The 15,575-nt window shown below is 48.7% G+C and overlaps 1 protein-coding gene across 1 annotated transcript in view; it reads right to left on the reverse strand.

Annotated features, from left to right (window-relative positions):
• Positions 1–928: 928 nt before the first annotated feature.
• The window catches only part of LOC130142601 (ubiquitin-conjugating enzyme E2 R2), a 57,924-nt gene continuing 43,277 nt past the window's right edge, over positions 929–15,575 (reverse strand). Inside the window, exons 2-5 of the mRNA XM_056324844.1 lie at positions 15,190–15,276; positions 9,900–9,997; positions 5,496–5,630; positions 929–4,063 (exon numbers count right to left, since the gene is read on the reverse strand). Of these exons, the coding sequence (XP_056180819.1) occupies positions 3,844–4,063; positions 5,496–5,630; positions 9,900–9,997; positions 15,190–15,276 (540 nt within the window). The 3' untranslated portion in view covers positions 929–3,843. The remainder of the gene's footprint in view (positions 4,064–5,495; positions 5,631–9,899; positions 9,998–15,189; positions 15,277–15,575) is intronic.

Consider the following 15,575-nt stretch of genomic DNA (forward strand, 5'->3'; position numbering starts at 1 on the left):
TGTGCCCCGGTGGGCAGCCAGTTGCCCGTGGGCCAGCTGTGTGCCCCGGTGGCCAAGCAGGCCAGTGGGACCCTGGGGGGCATGAGGAGGAGCGGGGCCAGCAGGTCGAGGGGGGATCCTCCCCCTCTGCTCTGCCCTGGTGAGGTCCCACCTGCAGTGCTGTGCCCAGTGCTGGGCTCCCCAGTTCAGGGGGGACTGGGAACTGCTGGGGAGGGTCCGGTGGGGGCTGCAAAGACCATCAGGGGACTGGAGCATCTGCCCGGTGAGGAAAGGCTGAGGGAGCTGCGCCTCTTTAGCCTGGAGGAGATTGAGAGGGGATCTTATCAATGTCTGCAAATAACTTGAGGGCAAGTAGCAGGATGGGGCCAGTCTCTTTTCATTGGTGCCCAGCGACAGGACAGGCACAAACTGCAGCACAGGAAGCTCCATCTGAATCTGTGGAAGAACCTCTTTACCCTCAAGGTGACAGAGCCCTGGCACAGGCTGTCCAGAGAGGCTGTGGCATCTCCTTCTCTGGAGCCATTTCAAACACTCCTGGACATGACTCTGTGCAACCTGCTCTCAGTGAACCTGCTATACAGGGGGGCTGGACGAGATCTCCAGCAGTCTCTTCCAAACCTGACCATGCTTGACCTTACCCACATTAGTCTCCCCCTTCCTGATTTAGTCTTCCTAAGTATAACAGCAAAGCCCATAGCCTTTTGCCAAAGCACCTCTTTAAATCAGTTCATTCTTTAGTCTGGCGTTCAGGCAGGCAGCTGTCAAAGAGCAGCTTTATTTACCAATAACCTTATAGATACTTATGTGTACGTATAGGCATTAATGCTGGAGCAACACTGAACTTCTGAGTAGCTGTTATTCAAAGCTTTAAGTAACCCATGCAAATAAAACAGCTCAATTAAACAGGGAAGTAACAGTACAGGGATACTTTCGTTTCACATTTTTATTAGTAGACAGATGTGCAGAAAAGACAAAATATAACTACTGAAGGGAAAGACAACACAAAAATGCATCAGTTAATTCTTTCTGGTAAATTATACTGAAGAAAAAAAGAAAACATCTGGCATTTCAGCTAAGAAAACTACTAAGAAATCTAGTGTACCCTGCTGGTTTCAGAATGGTTGAAAACTGCATTTGAAGGGGCTTGTAGTTGCAAATGTAAACGCTAGTATTGGCTGAGACAGGAGAAGAGGGTTAAGAAAATACATCAGAATACACAGATCAGGTAAACATTTTTCTGCAATCTCTTAAATAGTTTCAAAAAAAAAAAAACCAAACAACCCCTCATACTTCAGTTTGTATCCCAAAAAAAAGAAACCAGCAAGTCAACAAGCAATGACACTGCATGGGACAGTGGGGAAGAGAAATTAGTCTGGTTAATGTGGGAGCTCTCAAAATAGGTTGCTTTTTGTCCTTAGAAAAGGGTAACAGAAGAGTCATGATAATGCATCTTACAACACCAAGCTTGAAAATACAAGTCACTGGAGAGTATACAGTGAAGACGGTCAAAAGTACAAGGGAAATCCTGAAAGATGCAGTATCCTCATTTCAAACCAAGTCATCAACACAGCCAGCACTGCCATACTCTGCTCCTTCACCCCCACAAAAGGTGGACGTTGGTGTCCCTGTCCTGGTGCGGCCCCAAGACCAGTCCTGCAGCCAGGAGGCCCAAGGACCCACCTGCCAGCACTGGCGCTGCTCACAGGCTGGAGTGAGGCTGGGGGGTGCCCCAACCCGTCACTAGACACAGGGGAGCCCCGCTGCCAGCTCCAAAAGACACCAGGGGCTGCATCAGTCCTTGCTGGAAGGACAAGCTGAGGCAGCCCGCGTGGGACGCTTCAGGAGAGGCCCAGCCACCTCCCCAGGTAACATGCAAGCAGGAGGGCAGACCATTGCGGGGAGCGCTGGGGGACAAGGTGTCACCACCTGGCCTTGCCTCTGCTCTGCAGGGCGCAGAGGAGCAGGGACTGTCCCTGCTGCAGCAAATGCCAACCAAGCAACATTCTGAAAACACATCTGCCTTGCTCACTTCAGGTAGAGCCCCACCAGCCTTCCTCCCCTCCTCTCCACCCCGGGCAACGCACTCTAAACTTGCTCACTGTCATCCCAGGACACAGCCACCAAGCTGATGGCAGAACAAAACTGACTCCCACCAAAGCACCCCCAAAGGACCACAGCTGGTGACGTACCATTGAAAACCCTGAGATATACGAAGGGGAGGCATAAACTAATGCCTGAGCCTGCAGCTCTTATCAGGGTAACTGCTGCTGTACCTGTGGGATTGGAGTGTCACCCAAGCAGGGCCAGAGCTTCAGATCTGCTCCTGAGGGTGCCAGGGCTCAGCACAGGAGGGCAGGGCTGGCTGCTGATCAAGGGATCATGCAAAAGGTGAATTCAGGCCACTGCACCACAGCTGGACAAGAGTACACTACAACAGGGTGAGGATGCTGAGGGACTGAGGAAGAGGATTCAGCAGACAGGAGGGAGGCCCCTAAGCTCTGCCAAGAGCTCCCAAAAACATGCAGGAGGCCAAGCTCAGTGCACCAGCTGAAGCATGCTGCTAAATAGCCTGTCAAACCCCACTGCTGGCCTTCTCTTCCAGCCTGAAAGCTCTATGTACCCCTCTCCTGGGGGGCTGCGCACGCTTACCCGTGCCCCAGCAGCCAGCCAGGCAGGGGAGAGCCCAGCACACCCCCACCCCCTCTGCCCCACACCCCAGCCGCCACTGCGGGCACAGCGACAGCCTGGCCACCCCAGGCAGGCACTAAAGGCTGACTTCTGCCCACGCTGCAGGACTGCACCAGAGCTGCGCCTACCAACGGGTGACCTACATATGCAACATGAAGAAGGCTCAGGCCAGCACTGGCCAGCACTGGATTTGGGCTGCAGGAAGCGAGTGCTGCTCACGAGCACTGGGGCAGGCGGCTGTTGGTCTCTCCCACTGCCAAAAAGAGGTTCAGGATGAATGCTGGCCTGCTGGGCAGCAGGAGACAACATCTGTTCTCCTCCATCTGGAGAGGGGCAGCTGGCAGCAGATCTCAGCAGCTAAACTCAACTTTTTCAACCCCAACCTAGTCTGAAAAAAAAAAAAAAATTGGATAGCAACCCAGGGCTCAGTTGTACAGATGTGAAGTGTTAATTGTTTATTTTAGGGTTCATATCACAAGCCTTTTTCAGAGACAAAGCTGACTGTGCCCTCTGGGGCTCCAGGGGCCAGCTATTTTCTAACTTGAGCAGGCTGAAAAGGAATACTGTACCTTTCAGTGACATCCCATCAAGCTCAACACACAGTAGCTTTACACTCTCCGCCCCACACCTTATAAAGGAAAAGCCACCACCACAAGGCTAAACGAATGTACACACGCTATTATTGTAAATGGAGCAGCTAAACCTTGGCAATTTGCTTTGTGTGGATTTTTTTTTTTCTTCCCAGTAAATGCAGCACTTGAACTCCCGAAAACTCAGCTTCCAATGGGTTTGTTCCAGCTTTAAATACATTACACATCTCAATGCAAGACTGTATTTAATTCAAGAAACTAAACGCGAGCAAACCTGTTTCACTGTGAGCATTTCGAAGAGAAGTGAAAAGGGGAGTTTCTTTTTTAAAAAGAAATCATAATACAGTGATGAAAGGGTTAAGAATGCAAGAATTCAGACATTCTGTGGAGGGTCTCTAAGAGGTCCATAAAAAAGGAGCAAACAGATCCATACAACAGGAGACAGCAGGAGACAAAAAGTTTTGATATCCCCCCCCCCCACTTTTTTGCTGGACTGCTGCTAGGTTACCGCTGCTCCCTTCTGGCCTGAGTCGGCAGGGCAGTACAGGGGCTTAGAGGGAGCAGGTCACGACTCCTCATTGCCAGAATCATCATCATCGTAACAGTCGGCATCCTCCTCCTCCTCATCTTCATCGTCAATGTCGTCATCATACAAGTCGTCATAAAGCAAATCTGAACTGTTGTCATTGGAAGGCACTTTAGTTTTGATGCAGTACTCTGCCAGTGTAGTGGGGACCTTCACGCCATCCTTCTCTGCCTCAGCTTTGGTGGCCAAAACCTGTTTCCTGCGACGAGGACACAGCAAGGTGAGCAGGACCATGTGCCAGCAGCAGCGTGGCTCAGCTCCCCACCTCCCAGCCAGCCCCAGCACAGCCCTCCTGGCAGCTCAGAGTCAGGAGAGCTGGTGTTTGGCTGAAGAGCCAGAAGCAGCACTAGAAACAGACTCAGTTCCTGCAGCCCCAGGCTTGGAAGCACTCCAAGGGTGTTTGCAGCACACATGCTCTCAGCAACATAGGAAATCAGTTATTCTGCAAGACTCCACACTAGAGACCTGCCACAGCTCAGAGCAAATTTCATTACATTTGCTTCAGAAAGGATGGTCAGGGATTTCCCAAGATTCAGGGATTTCCTAAGATGACCTACTGGCTCCACCACTGATGACTCTAGCCTTGCATGCTCAAAACTGCGATTCCTGCAAGATTTTGGCAGCTCTGAGCTCCCGCTAGAGGGTAAGAGCAGTCAGAGCAGGTGGCTGCACCCCGAGATGCAGCTGTAATCCCCAGTGCTGCAGGGGGCTGGCAGAAGACAAGTGTTTCCCATCACCCCAGGACAGGCTCACGGCTGCTGCCTCCTTCCCTGCAGCACTAGGCCTGTGAACGGTTGGCTGGCCCACGTTGCCTCCCAGCAGGGAGAAGAGCAGACGGCAGCCTGCCTGCCTGCCCATCAGTCCGCCATGCTCTGTTTGTAGAGTGCATCCAGCTCTGCCACAGCCAAGGGAGCTGCAAGCGACTACGATAACCTCCCAGCGAGGCTCCTTCCACAGGCTGACTGCCCGGCGCAGCTCCAGCCAGGGGTATATGCTACACATCCAGCTAGCGGAGTCCATGCAGATGTGGTCTTGCCCCAAGCATGACAGCAGCCCCACTGCTGTACGGGCAGCTCTGGCTCGAGTTCACATCATCTCCCTACAGCACCTGGTGAGCCATGAACTTATCAGCAAAGGACAGTCAAGACTGAACAGTTCTTCTAGCTAATCAAACCCAGCTTTGCAAGTGCTTGCCAAATCCCACTGATATTCCTTCAAACTGGAAGGACAAGATTATGATTCATGAGTGCAGTAAGCACAGAATTTGTAGGATGCAGTCAGTTTGTATCACATCCCAGGCAATGCAGGAATGCTCAAAGGCAAGCAGGGACTTCAACTGGGATTTACTAGCAGCCAATAGGTTTTGCAGAGCATCATGCCAGATTAGTTTTGAAAAAAAGAACAATTTACAGACAGATCAGCCCAGTCCTGCTCCAGAAGCTTGCACTGCTTCTGTGTGCTGAAAATCCTAGAGGGACCAGAAGCATGGACTTGGAATAAGGCAGCAAGTTTCATTTCCAAAGAAGCAACCACAGCGAGAAGCTGGTTTCAGCAAATTCTGCAAAGCAGCCTGTTTCGTAGGATTCAAAGCAGGAGGCCAGTAGCACAGCATCACACATGGCAGAGCTTACCTTATGATTTCAGCATACTCCTTGTCTTTTCCTTTACTGTCCCTCCATTTCCTGAACATGACTGACGCATCCACATTGGCAGGAGAGAATGTGTTGGGCTCATTAAGCAAAGAGATCACACTCAGTAAGATAGTCCTGAAAAAGGTAACCACAACAGCAGAGTCAGAGCTGACACATTCGTGGGTTCTGGACGCCAACGACTTCTTTAGGCGATGCATCAGGAACTTGTCTAAAGGCGAGTATTAAGGGTAACTAAGGGTAATATCTGAAGTAAGAGCAGGTATTTATGAACTTCAGACCCTGGCCATCAGCATAGGGAAGGTGACAATAAAACCTCAGGGATCTCATCTGACTACAGACCATCATGTCTGTGCATGTGCTTGTGTCAGGACATCAGTCAAAGCTAGGATCAGACCAGAATTCAGCTTGTCCACACCACCCGTGGATCGTGCAGGGCTGGAAACCCGCATGGCAAGCCTGTTCCTGGTGACATTCAACCTCCCAGCAGAAAGCCAGTCTCTTCGCCTGCCCTGTGTAGGGAGAAGGACCACTATGACTCAAGGCCATCAGACAAGGGGCACTGCCTTCCCTGCCCCACTGCGTGTTAAGAGGTTGAAGCTGTGGGCAGATCTCACCTCTCCCCTCAGCCTGTGCATCACTCAGGCTGCTGAGCACAGCCAGGGCGAAATAGTGCAGGTGTTGTTCAATACCCAGGCAAGCTGCCAAGGGCCCAGCAGGATTCAGCTGCTGGTTGGTATTCAGCAAAGCCAGCAAGAGCCAGTCATGTAAGCCTCAGCAGACAGACAGCCTTCCTAGATTTTCTAGCAGCAGCACAGAGCTAGCTAGCTGCTCTGCTGGCATCTGCTAGGAACAAACACCACCTCCCTCACCCAGACCCTTCTCCTGCATTTTCTACATCTCTTCCTGCATTTGCACTTCAGAGATTCAGCCCCTCACTGTGCCACAACCAACACAAAACTCAGCAGTGAGTCACATCACACAGCCCTACACACCCAGACACCTGGCTGTAGCTACTACCACAACAGCTTCACATGTCTGAGGTGGTCCTGCTGGCAACAGCTTGGGATTTAAATGAAAGGGAAAAATGAGATACAAGAATAAGTCTTGATACACAGCAGTATGTAGCAACTGCTTTGCAGAACTTGATTAGAAGACTACAGCCCCAGCTGTATGCAGGAGCGGGCTGGAAACTAGGACCATGCATGGCGATCAGCTGGGGGGAACGTGCTCGAGCTTGTCTAGACAACAATTAACATGATACAGAGCACAGGGGAGTGGGGGACGGATGGCGCCAAGGAGAGGTAACACCTTGCTGTTAATGGATGGTAGTTTACCACCGATCGGGGATTGCCTAGTATGCAAGGCTTAGCTTCAAGAACCAATCTGTTTAAAACGCGCAGCTTCTGAAAGTGTATATAAACTCGTGCTTCTGTACAATAAATCGACATTTGCTTGCATCAAGCTGCGTCACATCTCCTCATTCGCCGCAGCTGTACTTGCATTGATTCTAGGGGTACATGCAGAGCCGAACACATCTACCAGACCATGTATCAGGGATACAATTACAGGAAGTGCTTGGTCATTTGGATGCTGTGTTTCTTTAAAAGTTTTGAAACTGAACACTTGTGTCTGGCCAGACTGTTCAGCACAGCTATCAGGACAGTCTTACACAATTTATTTTCCAAGTGATATAATTCAGTAGGGAAAAGAGAACAGCAGCTCTAGAAAAAGACTGGTCAGACTGGAATGATGGGCCAAAGAGAGGCCATCTTCTACTTCATCTCAAGAACTCATGTAAAAGCTTTTGATTCCCAGCAAGCAGGCTATAAAGCCAGCATATCAGCTCCGGCATCATTGCAGCAGCTTCACTGCAGAGCAAGCAAACTCTAGGGAAGGCTGAGGACAGGAATTCATGTCTGGATCTAGCATCTGCTCTACCACACTTCCATCAACAAAGTGACAAGAAGCCCATTTCCACTGCAGTGCCCCAGACTCCAAAGTCACCGCAAAGCTACTTTAATACACCAAGGCAACTGTCTATTAGTGGTGAGGTGCTCTGCATTCTTCATTCCCAACCATCATGTTAGATCAGCTCCTTCACTGGTGGTAACTTAAAAGTGAGACGGCCTGCTCTGAGACAAACCCTGCTACTGTGGGTAAACAGCATAAACAAGGTACAGTAACAGCAAGGGATCCCAGCACATGGGATCTGACAGGACCAAAACCACATAAAACACTTACCCACACAGGACCGAAAATTTCCTCAACGTCAGATACAAACCGCACTGGACCAGACAAGAGACTGACCCTCTGCCATACTGTCAGGGGTCTGTTTCTGTCAGGCAAGGTTGTTCTAGTGTGTTGCTTCATGCAAGCTGTTCGCATGAAAAGCGGCGGTTTCAAGACTGCCTTCTGCTTTCTTACATCCCCAACCCTATTCTGGGAAACAGTGAGCTGTTGTAAGTGTTTTCCGTGCTGTTGTCTTCAGAGTGAGTCCCTCTACATCCCTTCACCAGCAGGGGAGAGCAGCCAGCGGAGGCTCAAGGAAACAGACCTGTCAAGCATCTTTTTCACTCCATCCATCAAGAGAAAGCTCAAAAACAGATAAATTTCATCAAAACCAGACATTATGTAGAATGGCTGGTGCTCCCAATCAGCACATCCTGTTATACTCATTTTGAACAATGTATGGGGTTTTTTTTGTTCCAGCTACTATCTACACCGAAGCGTCTCAGAGCCACCTTTAGAGGTGGGCATAGACTTGTCCTAACACATTTTTGCTCTCCAGTATAGACTGTACTGGCAGACAAGTTCATGCATTGAGCTGGCTGCAGAAACTGTCCAAACCTTAAGGCAGCCAAAAAAAAGCCAACAAAAATGGGCATTCTCAGGAAACAAAGCAATAGTGAGACAAGCCTATCTTCACTAGATAGACGTGTACCAACATCTTGAACATTGTGCTCAGTTTTGGCCTGTGTACCTCAAAGGACAGAGGTGAGACGGGGGAGATATGGAAAAGGGCAACTAAAGTGATCAAAGAGCCTCAACTCTAAGACCTGCCACCACCTCCACAGCTCTACGGGACTCGGGATGTGAGAAGACAAGCAGAATTCTCTGCCACAAAGATCACAGCTGCCTTCCTTCACATCTTGCTGCATGTTTGCCATGTTTACTTATGCCTGCCACATCTAGATCCGAGTGATGGGAAAATTCATATTGACTGTGTTTTTAAAAAAAAAAATGATCAGCATGCCTGACACCATTAGAGGTGAACACACAGGTGCTCTCAAAGTTAATGAATGACATGCCCCCCTTCAGACACTTCAACCACAGCTGTCTGTAGTAAACAGCCAATACTCAGCAGGATTTACAAAATTCAGCAGCTGAAGAGAAGCCCTAGATTACATAGGCAGCTCATTACAAACATGCTGCCCTTCAGTCCTGCTGCCTCCTGTCTGACTCTGGAGCCTTGCAAAGCCAGATGGGACCTCAGCAGGATGCATCTCTCAGCACTTAGCCCAATGGGAGATGCTGGTAGAAGGCTAACAGTTAAGGACAAGTTTTATTTCTGTTTGCTGACCTAGCTGAGGAATGTTGTCTCCTCAAATGTCATCCTTAAGCTGAACACATTCCAAGAAAGCAAGCACCAAAAGCTTCACCATGGTAAGGGAGAGCAGAAATAAGAACTATCATTGTGATAAGATTCATGTAAATCTTTAGTTGTATATAACTACATACTCAAAAGTGCCTGTGCTATATAAGTCATTAATGCCCAAAGTAATTTCCTAACTATGAGCTGAGGCTTGTCACCTAGTCAGTTTCTTTACTGGCAGTGTCTTGTAATGAGAATGAAATTCAGCTGGTGTTTCAAAAAAAAAAATAATGGAGAGGCTAGCCTTGAATGCCTCTAGTATTTAGTGATCCTTCGGTTTTTTGGCAGAAAGCAAGCCATCTGGCCAACTGTTCAAGACATCACACTGCAGGACAAGAGACATACTGGAAGTCAAACAGAAGGCAGGATTATGCACAAAGTTACTCCTACTGAGCCTGAACACTCAAAAATGTTGTCTTCTACGAGTGGCATCTTGGAGGAGTTTGAAAAACCTAAGCATAGGATAACATGGAAATGCTAGAACATTTGAGAAAGCAGAGCCTTCTGTCCTGTTCACGGGTTTTATGCTCTTAATGCAAACTGTTTGCCCAGTATCAGGACACAGCACTCTGGTACCTTCAGACCGTTTGATAAGCCTGGTTCCCACTTTCTTCAAGCCCCCAAACTCCCAAGGTCTTAAATTCCCTTCGAAGCCTCTCCCAACACAGGCCTTTGCCTTGGAGAGAGATGACAGGCCTTTGAGGTCACTGTTGTACATCACATTCAGTTACCTGACATTTTGGGTGGGGTTCCACCTCTCGGATGGCAGTTCTCCACTTTGTGGGTCATCTACGGGTGGATGAAGAATTGAAATACATACATCTCCATTCTGCAAGACAGAAACAGAAGTTGAGAATAGCCTGACTTGAGGCAGAGGTCTGATGCCTCAGCTGCACCACTCTGGCCATGTCCCGAGCGGTTTAACCTTGTTGAGATGAACACCTTAAGTGTCAGTAAAAATATGCAAGACCTGGAAATGGTTCTCAGTTCTGCTGGGGTCTACTGTATACACTCAAAAGTTTCCCTTGCTGAACAGTGTTAATCTGCAAGTTGGTATAAAGCAATCTCAAGTCAAGAGGTTTAAAGAATGTAGCAAAGCAAGCAAAAACAGTAATAAAGTCACATAAAACCAAATTGGTCTCCAGATAGCAAGCACTGTCACAGTAACAGAAGTGAGCTTCAGTTACAGGAATCCCAAAGTAGAGTTAAAAATTTTCTCTGTTCCCAGCGGTGGCTGAGTTAGCTACAGGATTTTTTGAATTGAAGGGTTTAGCACTTTCTGCTAGCCTAGGTATCAAAACAACGCTTCTCCCAGGACACAAGGGGGTTGAGCAGATGGCACAGGGCAGGCTTAACACTGCTCCCCCACAACACAGCTGTCTGAAATATCAGGTGAAAAATCAGGAGATGCTCTCTGAGAGTTTCACTGAAAACCCCTTCCAGCATGCAAGAGGAAGAATATTCTCACAGCATATGGAAGCCATACAGCCACGTAATCCTCAATCTGTGTTTTACTCACCAGTGTTATAGCCTGAATATAGATGTAAAGCTCCATAATACCTACCATTTATAAATACTTCAAAAAGCCTGTAAAACCAATTCTCCACCAGCAACAGCACTCTGACACCACCACGTTGCAGGAGTGCTGTAGCAGTATTCAGCACAGCTGATACTCTCCACTGAAGCTGACTCCAGGGACTCGTGGGGTCCCAACGCCTTACTGCAGGATGGGGTAAAGGTGCAGATGGGACCCCAAATCCAGCAGCAGACATTGGCCTCTGCTGGCCCTGCTGGCTTGCAGCCTCTTGCAACCAGCTGCTGGGGTGACTTACAAGTTCCTAGAAGCAGCCCCACACCTTCAGGTGGCACAGACTCAGCTGATAGGCAGCACTCATGCTGTCCCTTGTCACCGTGACCCAAGACACAGACTGAGGACAGGAACAGCAGAGAACCTGCATATCAGTTCTGTTTGAAATTGCAGGCTGGCAGCTGCCCACGCACCTGGTCTCAGCTACATCCTGAGGACCCTCCAGCACTGCTAGATGCACAGAAACCAGAGCACAAAGACATGCTGCTCACAGCGACAGCATCCATGTCTTTGAGCCCGAGCCAGTGATCACAGCTACAGATAGCAGCGGCTCACCTGAAGGGGCCTCCCAAACCTTGATTAACAATGACATTTGTTTCATAGCCAAATCAGACCCTACTTCGACACTGGAGGCTTGTGATCAGTCTCCAGATTGCAGCAGCTCACTAACCCTACCAGGTATGCTAATCTTGCAAACCCTTGTCATTTCAAAGCAGGTTTTTGTCAAAAATGCAACTATGCACGGCAACATAGCACTGGGAGCTGCTGAATACCCAAGCATACACTTACATTGCTGGAACAGTTTGCCATTAACAAGGCAGTTTCCTTTTTAGGATTCCAAGAATCTTGTGCTATCTAGAAATATTTTTTAAATATCATTTTAAGGTGAAGTTAACCTTACTAATGTTAGATTATGTTCACAGCCTATTCTGGTTTTATTAATACTTTCTATGAGTTCACCCAGTTTTTCTTTTAACCGCCTCCTGGGAGAATGCAGTGCTGGTGGCCAGCAGAAAGCATCGCAGCACTTGGAAGTTCCTTGAGTGATTAGGTCAGCAGCATGTGGATGAGCAGATATTCGGCAGTACAAAAATAGAGGGAAGCAAGGATGTGAGAAGTTTCCCTCTTGCCACTATCAATGTTAAACGTTTGGGAACTGAAGCAGGGCAGCGCTGCATTACGGCGTCTGGAAGGGTAAAGGTGTCATGGAGCCTGATGAGATCTGCATAGTTTTAGGTATCAACATAGTCAAGGCGAGAGCCTTCCCATACCTACATTTTTGAAAGATATAAACAATGGGAAGATGGGATATTCATCTGCCAGTGGGAAACAGTCTGTACTTCTATTAGGACTGAGAACTGTTACGTCAAAAAAAAAGAAGTGAATGCAATTTTACCAAAATTCAACTAGATGACCCAAGTGAACTGGAGATGGGGAACACACACAAGTTACTCAATTCTCATTGCTCAGAACTGGAACTGCTAGCCCCAACCTCTCCATCTGGTCTCACCAGCAGATTTTGTAAACCTGCCACTTTCTTTCATCTTCCTTGCACTAATAGATTATTTTTTTTTTTAATCTTCCTCCTGACAAACCCTCAAACCTCAAGCCCTTTGCTGATTTATTCTCAGTTTCATTTGGAGTTATCCCCGTGCCTCATCTTCATTGCTTAAATGTTTTTTCCAAAACAGCCTGCAAGCTGCTTCAGACTCCCTCAGCTCCAAGAAATATTGCTATGAACACAAAGTACAAAGCTGAGAGCTGCAGTATTTGAAGAGTAACCCTAAAATACACCCACCAAGTTTTGGGTTAGTTTCTCCTCCTGTCTTCAGTTGTTTCTAGAGCAAATTTTTCATTTTTCCAACCAGGACCGGGAGAGGTCCTTTCCAAGACTCATTTTGTACATACCATTTTGGTAACCATTCCCCACTCACCTCCTGCATGAGAATTTCTGGTTCCAGAATCAACATCCACAATACGGATCTGCAGTAATCTGCAGGTCTCGAAGTTGTCTTTTTTTTTATAGATCAAACTCACATGTAACTGAAATAGAACCTTAAAGAGAAACACCACCCTTGGCTACATGCAAGATTCTGTGCCAAGTCCGAAACTCAAGTATGTGACTGTCTGTGACTCAAGTCAAGACTGTCAGATGACAGACTTCAGGATGTCCTTCGGCTTAGGGCAATCCTCCTGAGCATCCAGTAATTAAAGTTGATTACTATTCTCTCCTGCAGTGAAGTTTGGAAAGGCTTTTGGCCATTACTAAGCCATCAAGGCTGTTTTCACCATGACATTTGAAGCATGCTTATTCCAGGCTGGACATTCAGCAACAGCTTGTTAGAAAAGGGCCTTTCAAGCCCAAGGCATCAACTGAAGCCATCATTTTGTCACAGCAAGGAAGAGAAGTGACATTCCTGTTTTGAAGTGTGTCCAAAAGAAGCCTGCAGAACCTCTCACAGAAAGACCTGGGATAAGGTGACAAAGCTGCACCACAAGAAACAGTTTGAAAGACCTCTAAGCTCCTCAAACTATTCAACCAGTGCTCCTGGCAGGCTGATGCTTGTCTAGGATATCTAGAAGTTTAGCAAGAGTTTGACTGGCCTCCACTAAAAAGTCAAGTTTTCAGCCAAAACAGGCCTTCAGCTTTCAAATACAGCTCTATGAAATTTTGTAAATTTAAACCAATTGCTCCTATATAAAATCATTCCCCTCCTGGACCTGAAACATAATTGTACCAGGATCCAGTTAAGGACTTGACAGCCCACAGCATTACCCTCTGAACATGACCCATACATGCACTGAACCAAGAGCCACTTCAAATTCACTAGCAGACATTAAGTGCAGAGGTATCTGTTCGCTCTGGTCCCGGGGTGACCAGGCTGTACAGCCCAGCTCTGGTTCTTTCTGCAACTGGAGCACCCCAAGTCCAAACCCCTTAATTTGTAGGCTGACTGCTGCAGAAGACTCATTTGCATTATTTCTTGTCTCAGCACACCATTTTTTAAGGACATGCTCAAATCAAAGTGTACCTGAACTGTGTACAATGACTAATTGCCTTGAACTCTGTGCTGGGTAACCAGCTGGCTGGGTCAGCCCAGAGAGTGGTGGGGAATGGAGTTACATCCAGCTGGTGGCCGGTCACAGGTGGTGTTCCCCAGGGCTCGGTGCTGGGGCCAGTCCTGTTCCGTATCTTTATCAGTGATCTGGACGAGGGGATCTAGCACACCCTCACCAAGTTCACAGGTGACCCCCAGCTGGGGGGAGCGTTGATCTGCGGGAGGGCAGGAGGCTCTGCAGGGGGGTCTGGGCAGGCTGGAGCGATGGGCCCAGGCCAGTTGTGTGAGGGTCAACCAGGCTCAGTGCCGGGCCCTGCCCGTGGGTCACACCAGCCCCCGCAGCGCTGCGGGCTGGGGGCAGGGGGCTGGGAACTGCCTGGGGGGAAAGGGCCTGGGGGGGCTGGTCGGCAGCCGGCTGGGCATGAGCCCCCCGTGTGCCCAGGTGGCCAAGGAGGCCAGCAGCATCCTGGCTGGTGCCGGGAACAGCGTGGCCAGCAGGGCCAGGGCAGTGCTGTCCCCCTGCACTGGGCACTGGCGAGGCCGCCCCTCGACTCCTGTGTTCAGGTTGGGCCCCTCACTGCCAGGGGGACGCAGAGGGGCTGCAGCGTGTCCAGAGACGGGCAGGGGGCTGGTGCCGGGGCTGGGGCACAGGGCTGGTGGGGAGCGGCTGGGGGAACTGGGGGGGGTCAGCCTGGAGAGGAGGAGGCTCGGGGGCACCTTGTGGCTCCCTGCAGCTGCCTGACAGGAGGGTGTGGGCAGGGGGGTCGGTCTCTTCTCCCAGGTAACAGGGGGATAGAACAAGAGGAGATGGCCTCAAGTTGCTCGAGGGGAGGTTTGGATTGGATATTAGGAAAAATTTTGTCACTGAAAGAGCGGTGGAGCATTGGAACAGGCTGCCTGGGGACGGATTGAGTCACCGTCCCTGTAGGTATTTAAAAGCCATGTAGATGTGGTGGTTAGGGACATGGTTTAGTGGTGGACTTGGCAGTGTTCGGTTAGCAGTTGGACTTAATAATCTTAAAGGTCTTTTCCAACCTTAAATGATTCTAAGTATCACAGTAGGGCAAGGTCATCCCCCAACCCAGCCTTGATGTAAGAGTCCCCTAAAATTGCCAACACTCATGGCACTGTGCTTCAGCTGTGGCTGCCTGCTGCACTCGCAGGTATGAGAATGGCTCCCTCACTGTCCTCAAGAACAGCATTTCCCACAGCATACAGATTTAACTGTTCGACTGTGAAGGTGACATTTTTCACCAACAGCTAACCACTCTACTTATGGCTAGAGACATTCAGTACCTTCAATACTTCCAGAAGTTTAAGGAAGTAGAAAGCCTTCGCACACGCCCAAGAAAAAGTTATTTAAAAACACCTTACCTCATAAATGTTGGGGTGCCACATTTTGGTGAGGAATCTGAAGGTAGGTGGTGAATATGGATAGTCAATAGGAAATTTAATGTGAGCCTGGAAAAGAGCAAAATATTTTAAAAATGAAACAGAACAAGCAACCACTACAGCAGAAAACTGGAAAACCATTTGAATTAAGGCCATGAAATTATTCATTTTATATACTAGTGCCTATGTGGCCCCACAGTATAACTAGACAACTTCTAATCAGCAAAACACTAACTGAACAAGAGAAGCCTAAACACCTGGAGTGACCTGGGCTGGTAACGCTCAGAAAACAAGCCAAAAGGCCTCTACCACATCCTAATTCAAGCAGCAATATTCAACAATTGCTGTTGAACAGGGTGAAATAGATA

This window comes from Falco biarmicus, chromosome Z (assembly GCF_023638135.1).
Source record: "Falco biarmicus isolate bFalBia1 chromosome Z, bFalBia1.pri, whole genome shotgun sequence".
Taxonomy (NCBI): Eukaryota; Metazoa; Chordata; class Aves; order Falconiformes; family Falconidae; genus Falco; species Falco biarmicus.